This window comes from Salvia hispanica, chromosome 1, assembly GCF_029641045.1.
Source record: "Salvia hispanica isolate PSC_SH4W2 chromosome 1, Shi_PSC_v1, whole genome shotgun sequence".
In the NCBI taxonomy this organism is placed as follows: Eukaryota; Viridiplantae; Streptophyta; class Magnoliopsida; order Lamiales; family Lamiaceae; genus Salvia; species Salvia hispanica.
This window is the reverse complement of record NC_142692.1, coordinates 5002101-5017304: the sequence shown is the minus strand read 5'-3', so window position 1 is coordinate 5017304 and position 15204 is coordinate 5002101. Positions and strand designations below refer to the sequence as shown.

At 38.5% G+C, this 15204-nt stretch overlaps 4 protein-coding genes across 8 annotated transcripts; 2 read left to right on the top strand and 2 right to left on the bottom strand.

Moving 5' to 3' along the window:
* Positions 1-968: 968 nt before the first annotated feature.
* On the bottom strand, positions 969-2367 carry LOC125221395 (deoxypodophyllotoxin synthase-like). The gene is made up of 3 exons (XM_048123513.2): positions 1927-2367; positions 1468-1798; positions 969-1363 (listed from the first exon to the last, which is right to left on the bottom strand). The coding sequence occupies exons 1-3, from the start codon at positions 2364-2366 to the stop codon at positions 1115-1117; spliced, it is 1020 nt and encodes a 339-aa protein (XP_047979470.2). The 5' UTR covers position 2367; the 3' UTR covers positions 969-1114.
* LOC125200443 (type III polyketide synthase A-like) lies at positions 2350-5427 on the top strand. Its single transcript, XM_048098086.2, has 2 exons — positions 2350-4118; positions 4346-5427. Exons 1-2 carry the CDS (start codon positions 3935-3937, stop codon positions 5323-5325), a joined length of 1164 nt encoding a protein of 387 aa, XP_047954043.1. The 5' UTR covers positions 2350-3934; the 3' UTR covers positions 5326-5427.
* A 1253-nt stretch (positions 5428-6680) lies between these two features.
* LOC125200448 (alpha/beta-Hydrolases superfamily protein) lies at positions 6681-13059 on the top strand. Of its 4 annotated transcripts, none has more exons than XM_089062375.1 (8): positions 6681-6781; positions 6921-7055; positions 7756-8008; positions 8178-8306; positions 8380-8429; positions 11690-11787; positions 11863-12150; positions 12481-13059. In XM_089062375.1, exons 1-8 carry the CDS (start codon positions 6757-6759, stop codon positions 12955-12957), a joined length of 1455 nt encoding a protein of 484 aa, XP_088918501.1. In that variant the 5' UTR covers positions 6681-6756; the 3' UTR covers positions 12958-13059. The 4 variants fall into 4 exon arrangements, with proteins under 4 accessions (XP_088918501.1, XP_047954051.2, XP_047954052.2 ...); XM_048098094.2 differs by lacking the exons at positions 6681-6781; positions 6921-7055; positions 7756-8008; positions 8178-8306; positions 8380-8429 and adding exons at positions 9647-9694; positions 9822-9956; positions 10686-10938; positions 11159-11287; positions 11361-11410; XM_048098095.2 differs by lacking the exons at positions 6681-6781; positions 6921-7055; positions 7756-8008; positions 8178-8306; positions 8380-8429 and adding exons at positions 9650-9694; positions 9822-9947; positions 10686-10938; positions 11159-11287; positions 11361-11410.
* Positions 13060-13159: 100 nt separating this feature from the next.
* On the bottom strand, positions 13160-15204 carry LOC125221823 (pentatricopeptide repeat-containing protein At2g20710, mitochondrial-like). Of its 2 annotated transcripts, none has more exons than XM_048124097.2 (2): positions 14670-15204; positions 13160-14586 (listed from the first exon to the last, which is right to left on the bottom strand). In XM_048124097.2, the coding sequence occupies exons 1-2, from the start codon at positions 14928-14930 to the stop codon at positions 13360-13362; spliced, it is 1488 nt and encodes a 495-aa protein (XP_047980054.2). In that variant the 5' UTR covers positions 14931-15204; the 3' UTR covers positions 13160-13359. The 2 variants fall into 2 exon arrangements, with proteins under 2 accessions (XP_047980054.2, XP_047980056.2); XM_048124099.2 differs by having other exon boundaries at positions 13160-14582; positions 14670-14793.

Here is a 15204-nt window from a genome sequence, read left to right as displayed (position 1 = left end):
TCCTAAATTCTGAACTTTTGATAAGTTAGTGATGTGCTGCAGTTGCATTTATGAGCTATACAATTTTCTTCCTGAATGTAGGTATGCACATTATCAATTTGACAGGTAGATGCTTAAATTTGCTCACTGGGAGAGATGCACATTATGGATGAATGTCTAGAAAGTATAAAATTGATATTTGCTTATCGCAATGTTGCTTGCCATCTGAGTAATTCTGTGCTGCTGTGTACTCATGTATCTATTGATTTCCCGCATGTCAAGCAAATATTTTAAAAAGCTCATGAAGACTAGTGACTTTTTTAAGTAAACTTTATCGTTATAAAAGCTCCAGTGTTTTGGTTTCATTCTTCTAATCTAATCTGCAGTATGCCAATATCTACAAACACGTGTGTTAATTAGTCTCCCTTCTTTCCTTTCAGAGAAACTTGGCAGCTTCAATCCACATACACTGAATTAATTATCAGCATGGTATAGATCGCTCAGAATGGGATACGGTTGAACGCTAGCTACAAAAATTTGCAGCAATGTATGGCATACATATTTATATGTAAGTTTCTCTTTCTGCAGTTCTGGTGTTTCTTGTTATTTTTCAAAGTGAATATATACATGTATAAATAAATTATAAAACTATTATTCAGAATTAAAATAAGAAAAGATAAATTTGGCATGTCGAAATTGGTAAGAATATACCCTTTAATAATAGTGATAGATCATCAGACTGAATAGACATATTGGCATTTGGCATGGACAGATAAATAAATTTGTTTCTCATTTACATGATTTAACGATCCCACTGATATATTCTTAACCCATTTGGTAGTTGGACTCTCATCGATTTGAAGCAATCTATCTGTTTGTGCACATATTATTATCAGTGCGCTGAATGAAGCATCCTGTCAAATATTAGACTTGAGCTGATGCTTTCATTGCTGTGTAATTTACTCTGATTGATTAGGATGCTACAAAAATTAACTTGTCTTGTAAAACTCTTATTCATAACGTAATATCCATAAAACATATTCCAAAGTATGCACTCCAACACACACACATAAGCACTCAGACACACACTCAACACACAGGCACTCGACACACTGTTCTTTTGACGGACAAATTTTCATGCACTAACACCACAGTATGCCTTAGCAGTGCTCTCTGTCATCGAGGTTGCACCACTGAGGTAGAAGCGTGCCAACTCAAAATTATCAAAAGGCTTAAACTGCAAAGGGTGTTCGGCATCCACCAGCTCCTCAGGTATGTTAATTATCCCATGGTTAAATGAAAACATAGCCAGGCAGTATCTAGGCTTGTCAGCTTTCATTATGACTTGATGCTTGGCTGCATATATCCTTCCGTTGCTCCATACCTATGTTCAAATATTTTTCAAATTGACAAAATAAAACAAGAATTAAATATGCCATGTAGTAGAAATAGTGGTGCTTCTAAGGTACTTAAGATTTAAAGTAATACTTCATAAGCGTCACCAGCCATTACGACAAATAATCCAGGTGGGACATCAACATCCAACCATTCCCCGTTCCTCAATTGTATCTGCAGTCCATTGACCTGATTCTGGTAAAGTATCGACAAGAAGCTCTTGTCTGTGTGGATATTTGTTCCCATATTACTACTGTTGTCTGCATCAAGTTTGGGAACCGAGTATTTTATGGTTCTTAGCAGATAAGTTGTCGATCCAACATGGGAATCATGGTGTTTTTCTGCACCATAACTTTCAAACACCATTCTGTCTACTAGTTGCTCCATCTCTGAAACTAGCCTTGCATAGCATAGGATGTTTTCACTGCAAGGGTGCACACACACAGACACATTCTCAAGGGCATGGATATATATGTATACATACAAGGAATGACTAGAAGTAAAGTAGGGTTTTAGTTTGAAGTTACATATTCATATGCATATGTGACATACCAGAATTCTTTGTTTCCTGATGGCCACATTAGATTTGTGAAGCTTTGAACAGCATCTAGAGTAGTTGCTTCTGGAATTCCCATGCTTTCGTGGACGGGAGCATGGGGCAGTTTTCCCACATAACCATAGAAACTTAAGTCAGAAGTGTTTCTAGATTTGGTTTCAAATGGCAGATTAAACACTTGTTCCAAAACATGGAATACTTGCTTGTCTAGTTGAGATGAAACATTTTCGTATTTTGCCAAGAAAAATCCGAACTCTTCAAGAGCCTCTCGCAAGCTCTTGCAAGTCGGAAGCCATGAGCTGGAACTAGGACTCAAGTTTTTAGTTGAGAGATCAAAGATTGGAATTTTGGGAAGTTCTTGAGTAGTAGCCATGGAAGTTTTACAATGATTTGAAGAAAATGTTTTGGTGGGAAGGTTTGTAGGAGTGATTTGCATTTATACAAAATGCACTTGAATATTACAGAAATATACAAGAGTTACTAATAAAAATGTGTGATAATGAAGTTAGGGTGTCCATGACATCGGCATGAATATTAAACTCAATCTTGATTGACCCATAATCTACTTATTACTAGTTTAATGAATCATCTTGATAATTGGACAATGTAGATATGGTCCTTCATGGTAAACAATGCTAATTAAATGGGGCAAATTGTCATGTTATGGAAGACTAGGATGTTATATATCGAATAATTAAAAGGTTTAAGTCTAAGATTTTATCAATCGTATCTATTTGTTTTGTGATATGGTCGTTCATGTAGTTGGCTGACATCACATAATCTATTAATTTGTGATGGATCTTGTTGTTTATTGGACGCTCCACTTAATTATGGTCCCTTCAGAATAAATAAATGATGGCAAAATTGGCATGATGTGGCATAATAAGATGTATATATGAAATACTACTTAAATTACAATGTCAAGTCTAAGATTTGTCACAGCATCGGTTTGTTTTACAGGGGGGCTACCATTTTGGTGGAAGATGTGAAAAGAATTGATTGATTGTTACTTACTAACAAATTCCTGCCTAACATGAGAAATTATGGAGGTATAATTGTGATTTATCTTATTCCAGGTACAATCAAGAGTTTAAAATTTGAATCTTGAAAGGATCAAACAAATTGTGGTCCACAAAATTATGTGGATTTTTGCTACTATATTTTTTGTCACAATCCTGGCTGACTATAAGTTCAAGTGCTCAAAATGAAATATGATTTGTTTTAAAATATGATTGATCGATGTGGTTTGTAACTAGAATGTTCTTATATGTTTATGTTGGTATGTGTGTATGTGGTCCATGAATTGGTGACATGAATGAAACAACAATGTGATTTTTTTATGTCACACTCCTGGCTGACCAAGTTCTAATTGTTCACAATGAAATATGATTGATGTGGTTTGTAATTTATGTTTATGTTGATGTCTGTGTATGTGGTCCACGAATTGGAGATTGTCATGAAACAACGATATGATATTTGTTAGTATTATCTTTGTTCACTTGAAGTGGAGTATTTCTTGTACGCAATTAAATTTTATTCAACTTTGTTTTGAGATTTAAGTGAAGAGAATACGTGTCACTAGGAATTCCAATATAGAAATATCAGTCGCTTATGTTAGCTGCATATTGGGTTTACTATATGTACTATGTACACAATACATTGCATATGATATTGTCATATCTACTTGCAATGAAGAAATAGAGTCTATGAGAGCAAGCAACATTGTGTGCATGATTGTTTATATATAAAAACACGCACACACAAATAGTTGTAGCGGATGTTATGTGATTTTTTAGGTAAGAGAGAGATTATTGCAATCTATTAAGGGAATCACACATTCAACAGTGCACTTAATTCCCATTGAAAGATTGTTTAATCTGTCATGCTGCTGTTCTTGGGCACCAACCACTCTCCAACAACATGCTCAACTTCCCATTTATATTCCCCCTACTGCTGCTATCTCCCACCAATTTCTTCTCCACCCCTTAGCTCTACCCTCCAACCATGTCCCTTAATGGTGAAGAAAACCACCACCACCGCCGCACCCCCACCCCAGGCAAGGCCACCCTCCTTGCCATCGGCAAGGCCTTCCCTCGCCAGCTCGTGCTTCAAGATCTCCTAGTTGAGGGCTACATCCGCGACACCAACTGCGATGACCTGGCCATCAAGGAGAAACTCCAACGCCTTTGTAAGTCCGAACGGGCTCCACTCTGCCACTATCTAAATTGTCGTATTTTCATCTTATTTACTCCCTTCGTTCTATTAAAATAGTTCATTTTCAATTTTTACGTTGGAGTAAGAAAATACATTTAGTAGTATTTGAAAAATATATGAACGATTAATTTTATGGGACGGAGGGAGTATTATTTATTATATACTGAGAGTCTTTTTCATAACAACTACTTTCACTGACAGGCAAGACCACCACGGTGAAAACCCGATACACGGTGCTGTCGAAGGAGATACTCGACGAGTACCCTGAGCTGGCGACGGAAGGGTCCCCGACGATCAAGCAGCGCCTCGAGATCGCGCACCCGGCAGTCCTAGAGATGGCGAAGGAGGCGAGCCTGGCGTGCCTGAAGGAGTGGAAGCGCCCTGCGCAAGACATCACCCACATCGTGTACGTCTCCTCGAGCGAGATCCGCCTCCCCGGCGGCGACCTCTACCTCGCCACCGAGCTCGGCCTCCGCAACGACGTGGGGCGCGTGATGCTCTACTTCCTCGGGTGCTACGGCGGGGCGACGGGGCTGCGCGTGGCCAAGGACATCGCGGAGAACAACCCGGGCAGCCGCGTCCTCCTCTCCACCTCCGAGACCACCATCCTCGGCTTCCGGCCCCCGAACAAGGCCCGCCCCTACGACCTCGTCGGGGCGGCCCTCTTCGGCGACGGCGCCGCGGCGGTGGTGGTCGGCGCCGACCCGATCCCCGGCGTGGAAACGCCCTTCATGGAGCTGAACACGGCGGTGCAGCAGTTCATCCCGGGGACGAGCAGCGTGATCGACGGGCGGCTGTCGGAGGAAGGGATATACTTCAAGCTAGGGCGGGACCTGCCGCAGAAGATAGAGGAGAACATCGAGGAGTTCTGCAAGAAGCTGATGGCCGGGGCCGGGCTGAGCGACTACAACTCGGTGTTCTGGGCGGTTCACCCGGGCGGACCGGCGATACTGAACCGGCTGGAGAGCACGCTGGGTTTGGAGAGTGGGAAGCTGGAATGCAGCAGGAGGGCGTTGATGGATTATGGGAATGTGAGTAGTAATACTATATTTTATGTGATGGAGTATATGAGAGAGGAGTTGGGGAAGAAGGGAGAGAAAGGGGAGGAGTGGGGGCTGGCCTTAGCGTTTGGGCCGGGGATTACCTTTGAAGGGATGCTTCTGCGAAGCCTGCTTTTTTAAGGAAAACTAATGATCATGAAGAAGAAGAGTTCAGCTGTAATGGATGATGTCGTCGTGATTAATTATAAAGTATTCATTAATCTTACTTATTAATTTCATCCATATGATCGTGTTATGGAATCGGTGGTCCCAATTTATAAATTAGTGCTCTACTTATGAAATAATTGAGTCTCAAAATTAATTAAACTATTACTACCTCCGTCCCCCAAAATTTGCTACACTTTGATCCGACACGGGTTTTAAGAAATGTAATGGAAAGTGAGTTGAAAAAGTTGGTGGGATGTGAGTCCTACTTTTAAAGTATTAGTTTTATAATAAAATGTGAGTATGAATGAGTTAGTGGAATATGAAGTCCACTACTAAAAATGGTAAAAGTGAAGTGTATCAAATTTTCAGGGACGGACCAAAATAGTAAACTGTATCAAATTTTCAGGGACAGAGGTAGTAATAATTATGAGTTCCGATTTGATTTGGAGAAAATAATTAAAGTGGGATACATCTCTAGAGTGTTTTCCCGGAGTTTGCATGGAATGATAGATTCAGGTGGAATCGGAAGGTGGCTGATCCCAAGTTTCGATTTCTCAGCTCCAAAATTTTGGAGTTATGATTCACTTTTCTTCTTTCTCAATCAACCATTGCTAGCAACGATCATTGTGTCGTCTCAACCTTTTAACAAAAATCACAAACATTTTTCTCGGTTTTTGACCCGCAAGAATTTCTTCTTATGAATTTGTCATACATACTAGGACTTCTTACGTTTCTGATTCTATTAGAGTTTATCAGTGTTGAACTTTTTTTATGAGAAACGAGTAATTTTATTAGTAACCATCCAACCCAATTTAAATATCCATTTTTTAAATATGTAAATTATTTCTATTTCGTTCACATCATCAATATCATCCAACCCAACCATCTTTATTTTTAGTGATTTTTCAATGACCATCTAATCATACAATTATATGGAGTACTATCTTTCTATATTTTATTTAAGTAATAATTTTCTATTTGTTTTTAAAAAAAGTATTGAAAAATTATAAAAACACAAAAAATAACAAACTAAAAAAGTAGTATATACAAACAAACCAAAAACAAAATTACACAATTGTATACAAAATTAAGGATAAATAATTGATAGTACTAAGAAATTGTAGTAAACAAAAATGGATTATAATTAAAAATATTATGTAAAAATAAGAAATTTTGTTTGGCCACCTAATTTTTTCCCTGGAGACGTTTTCAAATTCCTCCATTCTTTAAATTTTTAACTGAAACGGAGTAGCAGTAAAAATTGCTTGACATTTAACGACTTTTGACATTCTTTATCCGCGCATAATTAATTTCTTTGAATTTTTACGCCATTTTTAGGAAAAGAGGGCTTTGGTGCGTAAACTAATCTTGTTCAATTTTAGGATAAACTAAACCCTTTTGGGTATGGAAGCAAGAGGTTCCGATATCGGTGAGGGCGCACCGCCTATGGTAGTTATCTCCTTTTGTCGTTTTTTTTTTTTAAAAAAAAGATTGATTTTTTTCGTTATTAGTAATATACTTTCAAATACTACTATAATTTTAACTGTTTATGGATTGCAATGAAAAAGGGAAGCACCGCGGTGGCGGTAGACGATCGTCCGGGATTCCACAATTATTTAGCTCAGTGCCATCTCTGAATGAGGCGGCATCGTATCTCGCCGGAACCACGTCGATTTTCACCCGCTGTTTCTCTGATATTTCAAGTAATTTCTTAATTGTCACTGACTTTGAATTTCGATTGATGAAGTTGGGATTCAATTTTGTTTTCTTGTTGTTGGATGTTTGCTCATCTTTTGTTTGTTGCTGATACAAAGCTACATTAGGAGGTAAATCTTGAAACTAGTTGTTATGTTGGCTAAATACTAGGGTTTGATTGTTTCATTGACAGGGAAGCACTGCTGCATGATTTTGTGATGTTCACTAGCGCGATTCTCGGGCTAGGATGTTGTTTGTTGATTCAGTGTATGTTTGTGATAGGATGCAACCTAATTGAGAATTGATGTTAGCTAAGGAGGCATGGTATTCGAATAAGATATCGTACTTGCAGCATGAGCTAGACAAAAGATGAGATTTGAGTCAAGTTTGAGTCGAGGGATGAAGGATGCTTATTCTAATGCGTCGTCTATTTAAGCTTTTAAGATGGATAATGATCGGAACTAATCTTTTGTATAGTAGTAGTAACAAATTCCCATGTGCTGTGATTTTGCTATCCCTTATCTTGCTCAACTCAATTAGTTCTTGTAATTTTTTGGTGCAAGATTTAACTTCCATGGCTGCTCCTCCATCTTTATATGCTTCTTGTTGTACAGAAAAACACAAAAACAAATACTAGTTGCTATGTTCATTATACATATCTTAGTCAAAATCTCTCTGATGCCACATTTGCTTCGACACTCTCTGCAGTAAGCCCTGCATCTGAAGAACCTCATGGAAATGAAATGGTTCAATTTGCTTCGGAAGATGCTTCAGCAGAGACCACATCTTTAATAACTAACAGCAATGTTTCTTCAAGTGGACATGATTTATCTGCTTCCGAATTTGATGCTCCTTTAGTCCATGGTGCAATCAATAGGGGCTCAGCTCGAGCGTCTTCTCAAAATTCTAATGCGATCGTGCCAGCAAATACCAACCTAAACGGAAATTCCATTTTTCAGGGGTATTTATAGTTTAAACCCACTTATGGATATATTCTTTTATGGACACGACACTTAGGAGTAGATATATTGGCATTACATGCTAAAAACCATTATCTGCATGTCATGTAAAATTGTTTCTAAATAGCTATCTTTGGTGAATTGATTTCTCTCACTATTCTCTGCTACTAGCCTCATTGAAAAGGTTAGGAGGACAGTTCAGGGCTCTGCCGATGATATTGGCTGGCTGCAAAAAGATCCAGACATGCCACCAGTTGAAGATGGAACTGAAAGATTTACAGAAATACTTGATGAAATACGGTATTTACTCTTAAATCTGACAAGTTAGTCCCATAGTCCAACGTTATAACAGTGTGTTGGCCTTGTGAATCAGACATGGTGTGCACCGGTTGCCAAACACAATGATTTACTTGTTAGTCCCTGGTACTGATGTTTCTCTGCTCCTTGTATTCACTTTCTCTTGATTTCAATGCAATTGATCGGTTCAGTGTCAATTTCTCGTAGTATATATGAAAGAAAATAATGAATCTTCCGTTTCTGTTATATGGTTGGAAAATTGGCCTAGAACGAAATCTGTGAGGACATTGTCAACATTCATACTGTGTAAAAGGCTAAAGATAGCTTCTCTCCTGTTGTTGTATCATAAATTCTGTGAAGACATTCGTCGATATTGACTGTAGTTTTGCGCTGTTCCTTAGGTCTCTTCAGCAACCACGGTCCTCTTTATTTTGTGAACACAAAGAAAAGTTTTTCGAAGATGGGGCTCACTTGTCATATAGCCAAAGTTTTTCGAAGATGGGTACATAGCTCTATAAAGTGTTTTCATAGGAAGGTAGCTGACTCCAAGATTCGATAACTTTGCTCCAAATTTTTGGGGTTGTGATTCACTTTTCTTCTTTCCCAAGCAACCATTGCTAGCAACGACCATTGTGTCGTCTCTACCTTTTAACAACAATCACAAACATTTTTTCTCGGTTTTTGACCCGTAATAATTTTTTCTTCTGAATTTGTCATATATGCTAGTACTTCTTACGTTCTAGATTCTATTAGAGTAGAGCTTATCAGTGTTGAATTTTTTTTTATGAGATACGAGTAATTTTGTAGTAGTAGTATTCATTTATAAAACAAAACTAGAAAACAGGAACACTATGATTAAGATTATGTTTATTAGCAACCATGATCCAATCCAAACATCCACTTTTTGAATGTAAAATTTGTTTCTATTTTCTCTAAATCATCAATATTCATTCAACCTAACCATATTTATTTTTCGTGATTTTTCAATGACTACCCAATTATACAAGTATATGGAGTACTATCTTTCGATATACTTATGTAAGTAATAATTTCTATTTGTTTTTAAAAAAAAGGTATTAGAAAATTATAAAAATACAAAAAATAACAAACTAAAAAAATACTACTATAGACGAAAAACCAAAACCAAAATTACACAATTGTGTACAAAATTAAGAATTATAATTGATAGTACTAAGAAATTGTACAGTAAATAAAAATTTTGAATTAATTTCTTTATCCGCCCCATAATTAATTTCTTTTGAATTTTGACGCCATTTCATCTTTTAGGAAAAGAGAGGGGCTTTGCTGCGTAATCTAAATCTTGTTCAGTTTTAGGATAAACCCTTTTGGCTTTTGGCTTTTGGGTATGGAAGCAAGAGGTTCTGATATCGGTGAGGGCGCACCGCTTAGGTAGTTATCTCCATTTGTCATTAAAAAAAAAAAAAGATTGATTTTTTTCGTTATTAATATACTCTCAAAAACTATAATTTTAATTGTTTATGGATTGCAATGAAAAAGGGAAGCACCGCGGTGGCGGGAGACGATCGTCCGGGATTCCTCAATTATTTATCTCAGTGCCATCTCTGAATGAGGCGGCATCGTATCTCGCCGGAACCACGTCGATTTTCACCCGCTGCTTCCCTGGTATTTCAAGTAATTTCTTAATTGTTATTGACTTAGAATTTTGATTGATGAAGTTGTGATTCAATTTTGTTTTCTTGTTGTTGGATGTTAGCTAGCTCATCTTTTGTTTGTTGCTGATACAAAGCTACATTAGGAGGTGAATCTTGAAACTAGCTGTTATGTCGGCTAAATACTAGGGTTTGATCGTTTCATCGACAGGGAAGCACTGTTGCATGATTTTGTGATGTTCACTAGCTGCGATTCGATTCTCGTGTTAGGATGTTGTTTGTTGATTCAGTGTTTGCTTGTGATAGGATGCAACCTAATTGAGAATTAATGTTAGCTAAGGAGGCAGTGTATTCGAATAAGATATCGACTATCGTACTAGCAGCATGAGCTAGAGAAAAGATGAGATTTGTGTCAAGTTTGAGTCGAGGGATGAAGTATGCTTGTCTAATGCGTCGTCTTTTTAAGCTTTTAAGATGGATAATGATCGGAACTAATCTTTTGTATAGTACTATAGTACTTAACAAATTCCCATGTGCTGTGATTTTGCTATCCCTTATCTTGCTCAACTCAATTAGTTCTTGTAATTTTTTCATGCAAGATTTAAATTCAATGGCAGCTCCTCCATCTTTATATGTTTTTTGTTGTACAGAAAAACATAAAAAAAAAAAAAATACTACTCTTGCTATGTTCATTATACATATCTTAGTCAAAATCTCTCTGATGCCACATTTGCTTCCACACTTTTTGCAGTAAGCCCTGCATCTGAAGAACCTCATGGAAATGAAATGGTTCAATTTGCTTCGGAAGATGCTTCAGCAGAGACCACATCTTTAATAACTAACAGAAATGTTTCTTCAAGTGGACATGATTTATCTGCTTCCGAATTTGATGCTCCTTTAGACCATGGTGCAATCAATAGGGGCTCAGCTCAAGCGTCTTCTCAAAATTCTAATGCGATTGTGCCAGCAAATACCAACCTAAACGGAAATTCCATTTTTCAGGGGTATTTATAGTTTAAACCCACTTATGGATATATTCTTTTATGGACACGACACTTAGGAGTAGATATATAGGCATTACATGCTAAAAACCAATATCTGTATGTCCTGTAAAATTGTTTCTTAATAGCTATCTTGGATGCTTTCATTTATATTCTATTACCATTTACCATATTTTCTTGTTCCTTTGGTGAATTGATTTCTCTCACTATCCTCTGCTACTAGCCTCATTGAAAAGGTTAGGAGGACAGTTCAGGGCTCTGCCGATGATATTGGCTGGCTACAAAAAGATCCAGACATGCCACCGGTTGAAGATGGAACTGAAAGATTTACTGAAATACTTGATGAAATACGGTATTTACTCTTAAATCTGACAAGTTAGTCCCAGAGTCCAACGTTATAACAGTGTGTTGGCCTTGTGAATCAGACATGGTGTGCACCGGTTGCCAAACACAATGATTTACTTGTTAGTCCCTGGTACTGATGTTTCTATGCTCCTTGTATTCATTTTCTCTTGATTTCAATGCAATTGATCGATTCAGTGTCAATATTACGTAGTAAGTATATATGAAAGAAAATAATGAATCTTCCATTTCTGCTATATGGTTGGAAAATTGGCCGAGAATGAAATCTGTGAGGACATTGTCAACATTCATACTGTGTAAAAGGCTAAAGATAGCTTCTCTCTTGTTGTTATATCATAAATTCTGTGAAGACATTCGTCGATATTGACTGTAGTTTTGCGCTGTTCCTTAGGTCTCTTCAGCAACCACGGTCCTCTTTATTTTGTGAACATAAAGAAAAGTTTTTCAAAGATGGGGCTCACTTGTCATATAGCCAAAATTCACAGTGAGGTACGTCTGATTAATTTTGTTATCCATTGTGTGTGCTTCTTAGTTCTTCTGTTCCTTGACGAAGTAGAGTTTTAGGCTTCAGTGGAAAAGAATGCCAAAGAGATAAAGGACTATATAGAAGAAATATATTGGGGTTCCAAGAAACGTGTGTTGCTGCTTGGTCATAGTAAAGGTGGAATAGATGCTGCAGCTTCTTTGTCCATGAATTGGGATGAACTGAAAGACAAGGTTGCTGGATTAGCGTTAGCGCAGAGTCCATATGGTGGTAGTCCAATCGCTTCTGATATACTCCGGGAAGGTCAACTCGGCGATTATGTAAACATGCGTAAGCTGATGGAGATCCTTATATGTAAAGTCATCAAGGTATGAAAATTTTACTGCTCGTATGGTTGAACGTTATGCTGCTTACTCGAAATGCATTTTCTTATAGCTCATACTCCCTCTGTCCCTGAATAAGTGCCCCATTTCATAATACAGGGTAAAGTGATACTGAATTTCCAATTTTCCCCTTCTAAGAATTACAAATTCTTTACTTTTTCAGTTTTACATGCAATAATTATGAGTAACAAGAGTAAAACTAGCCAGTTCCTTGGTATGTATGTTTTGACAATTATTCAAGGTCGGAGGGAGGGAGTAGACGGATAGGTAATTGGTTCATTGTAAATGTTTGCTAATGTTGCATGTGTTATATAGGGTGATTTGCAGGCTTTAGAAGACTTAACTTATGAGAAAAGGAAAGAGTTCTTGAGGAAATATCAATTACCGAGGGAGCTGCCTGTCGTTTCCTTCCACACCGAGGCGAGGATCTCCCCTGCAGTTTTGGCCACATTATCTCGTGTTGCTCATGCAGAGCTACCAATGTTCTCTGGGCAACCTACAACACTGCCTGTGATCATACCTCTGGGTGCTGTAATGGCTGCCTGTGCACAGCTGCTTCAGATTAGGTATGGGGAGAAGAGTGATGGCCTCGTCACTTGCCGTGATGCAGAGGTTCCTGGCTCGATAGTGGTCAGGCCAGAGCGCAAGCTAGACCACGCCTGGATGGTTTACTCATCGCTGAACGATGATCCATCAGAAGCAGACGCTTCTCAAGTATGTGAAGCACTTCTCCGCATGCTTGTGGAGGATGTGAAGAAAGAGAAAGACGAAGTTGCCAAGAAACAAGAATGAGATGGTTATGGACTTCTGGTTGCTTCAGTTTTACTAATTTTTTGCTTCCTTTTGTACTAATAGGTGATTACAGTCAGATTAATTCTTTGTTTCTTTCTTTCTTTTCTCGTTTTGAATTGGCTATGTTCAACTAATTATAAATTCAAGCATGGTTCACATTTAGTAAAAGCACATATACTAACAAAATTTATTGAATTTGCACTTCATCCAAACTTGAGCAATTGATTGATTTTTCCCAACTCAAATGCCAAAATGGCTACTTGCAAAATTCATTTCAACAATCATCATGTTGAAGGTATACACATCTCTATCCCAAATTCACAGTAGGATATGGATGGATGCTGCCAGCCTAACATCGATGAAGAAGGCCCGGGGAGCATAGCTTCTTCATCTCGAGGGGGGTCAGCTGGTTTTCCCACCATAAATTGAGGAGAATAAAGGGATGTAGAAATCTCCTGTAGCTGCTGTCTTGTTCCGGTTTTCAGTCTTTGGCTTCTCGTTGCTCGAGAATCTTTGTATGATATCCTTGACGCCGTCTTTGGAGCTGCCATACTTCTCCAGCAGCATCAACATTTCTTGCATTCCATTTGCATCTTTTTTCTCTTGCAGATATTCTAAACATGCTGAGACTACAATGAGGTTAGGTTTCCAGCTGGGCAAACTGGCCAGAAACGCCTTCTTAGTAAACTCCACGGTCTTCTCCATCTGCCCATCTTTTAGGTATCCGAGCGCCATATGACTAAATGTCAATGCATTAAGCTCCTTCCCTGCATCCATGAGTCGCTTCAGAATTATCTCAGCATCTCTTACACCACCTTTCTTGCAGTAAGCGCGAATGACAAGGTTAGGAATCTCAATGTCAAAGTCTGCGTTTGTTCCCTCCCATTCCTCCAAGATATTTCTGGCACCATCAAGGTCTTCCAACTTCTCCAGTGAACTTATCATAGTAACATAGTACTTATTCGATAACTCAGCAAAGTCCGGAAGCAGATTCCATACACGATACACATCTTCTGTTCTCTGCATTGCTGCATAGTAAGTAATCAAACTCAGATACGTGCTACTTCCTCCATGAACTCCAGTCAGACTCTCGGCCTTCCTCAAGAGTGCATAAGCTTTCTCCGAATCACCAGCTTTGAGATACCCTTTAGCCACTGTAGCATAGGTATGAAAATTGATATAGTCCCAATAATCTGACTCCATCTTCACCAAAAGCCTCTCCATCCGCTCTAGATCAAAACGAGCGTATCCTTTTAACAATATTTCGTAAGTGAGCCTGGTGTAAACAATGCCCTCATCTTGCATCTCTCGTGCCAATGCCTCGAGCTTCACGTGCTCCCTGTTCGTACAGTAAAGACTCAGCATTACATTGTAAGGCATAGTGCTGCGGGATTTGAACTTCCGAACGCATTCCATTACTTGCTCTGCTTTCTCCACGTATTTCACCATGGCGTAACAGTTCAAAAGAGCTACATAAACGGGATAATCGAGTAAAATGTGGTCGAGTTTGTTAAAATATTTCTCTACTTCATCTATGCCATAAACCTTAAACAATAGATCTAGCTGAAGCGCAGCGAGTTTTGGGGTAATTACATACTGATTCCTGCTACGGCTCATCCATTCAACTATCTGTCATGAAACCATAAGCAAATTTGATACACAAAATCAGCAAATACAACGGAATCAACTGATATGAAGAAGAGGAAGCGTACATGAAGGGCGGGTGTGAAACGACGGCGTTTGGTGAAGTTTGTGATGAATAGTTGGAGTGTTTGTTGGCGTATATCACCAACTTGAGCGACCCATTCGTCCAGAACTGGAATCACCGAAACCCTGTCTCGATAACATTTCACAAGTCTGTCGTACAGATTGGGCGATCTCTCGGTCGAATACATTGAAATTCTCCAACCTGGGGAGCTCAAAACTGCCCTTTTCATTATCGAATCAGAAAATTTCTGGAGGAATTTAATCATCCCAAGCCCTCAGTTTTCACTCCATATAATATAATATAACCAGCGAAATGCGGCTGATTAATGAAACGCAGACAACCTGTTCGACAAAATTACACTGTGCAGGCAATGAATTCAAAGAAAGAAAAAGAAGTGTTCCATTCCTCTTACGCCTCCGCCTCCGTTGCAAGACTTGACTCAATTCACCTCCCCTTACTTTACGCCCATGGACGATCGCTATCAGTTTCCTACGATTTCAATATTTCAGAATCCTAGCCATTTTTGCGGTTTATGCATT

Bases quoted from the DNA above. Each gene is read 5' to 3' on its own strand.
- LOC125221395 (XM_048123513.2), bottom strand. From the start codon at position 2,366: ATGCAAATCACTCCTACAAACCTTCCCACCAAAACATTTTCTTCAAAT. The intron at 1,799-1,926 runs GTATGTCACATA...GCACCCTTGCAG, and splicing joins TCAGGAAACAAAGAATTCTG to TGAAAACATCCTATGCTATG. The intron at 1,364-1,467 runs GTATTACTTTAA...ATTTGAACATAG, and splicing joins TGGCTGGTGACGCTTATGAA to GTATGGAGCAACGGAAGGAT.
- LOC125200443 (XM_048098086.2), top strand. From the start codon at position 3,935: ATGTCCCTTAATGGTGAAGAAAACCACCACCACCGCCGCACCCCCACC. The intron at 4,119-4,345 runs GTAAGTCCGAAC...TTTCACTGACAG, and splicing joins GGAGAAACTCCAACGCCTTT to GCAAGACCACCACGGTGAAA.
- LOC125200448 (XM_089062375.1), top strand. From the start codon at position 6,757: ATGGAAGCAAGAGGTTCCGATATCG. The intron at 7,056-7,755 runs GTAATTTCTTAA...CACTCTCTGCAG, and splicing joins CTGTTTCTCTGATATTTCAA to TAAGCCCTGCATCTGAAGAA. The intron at 11,788-11,862 runs GTACGTCTGATT...GTAGAGTTTTAG, and splicing joins TAGCCAAAATTCACAGTGAG to GCTTCAGTGGAAAAGAATGC.
- LOC125221823 (XM_048124097.2), bottom strand. From the start codon at position 14,930: ATGATTAAATTCCTCCAGAAATTTTCTGATTCGATAATGAAAAGGGCA. The intron at 14,587-14,669 runs GTACGCTTCCTC...GTTTCATGACAG, and splicing joins GTTTCACACCCGCCCTTCAT to ATAGTTGAATGGATGAGCCG.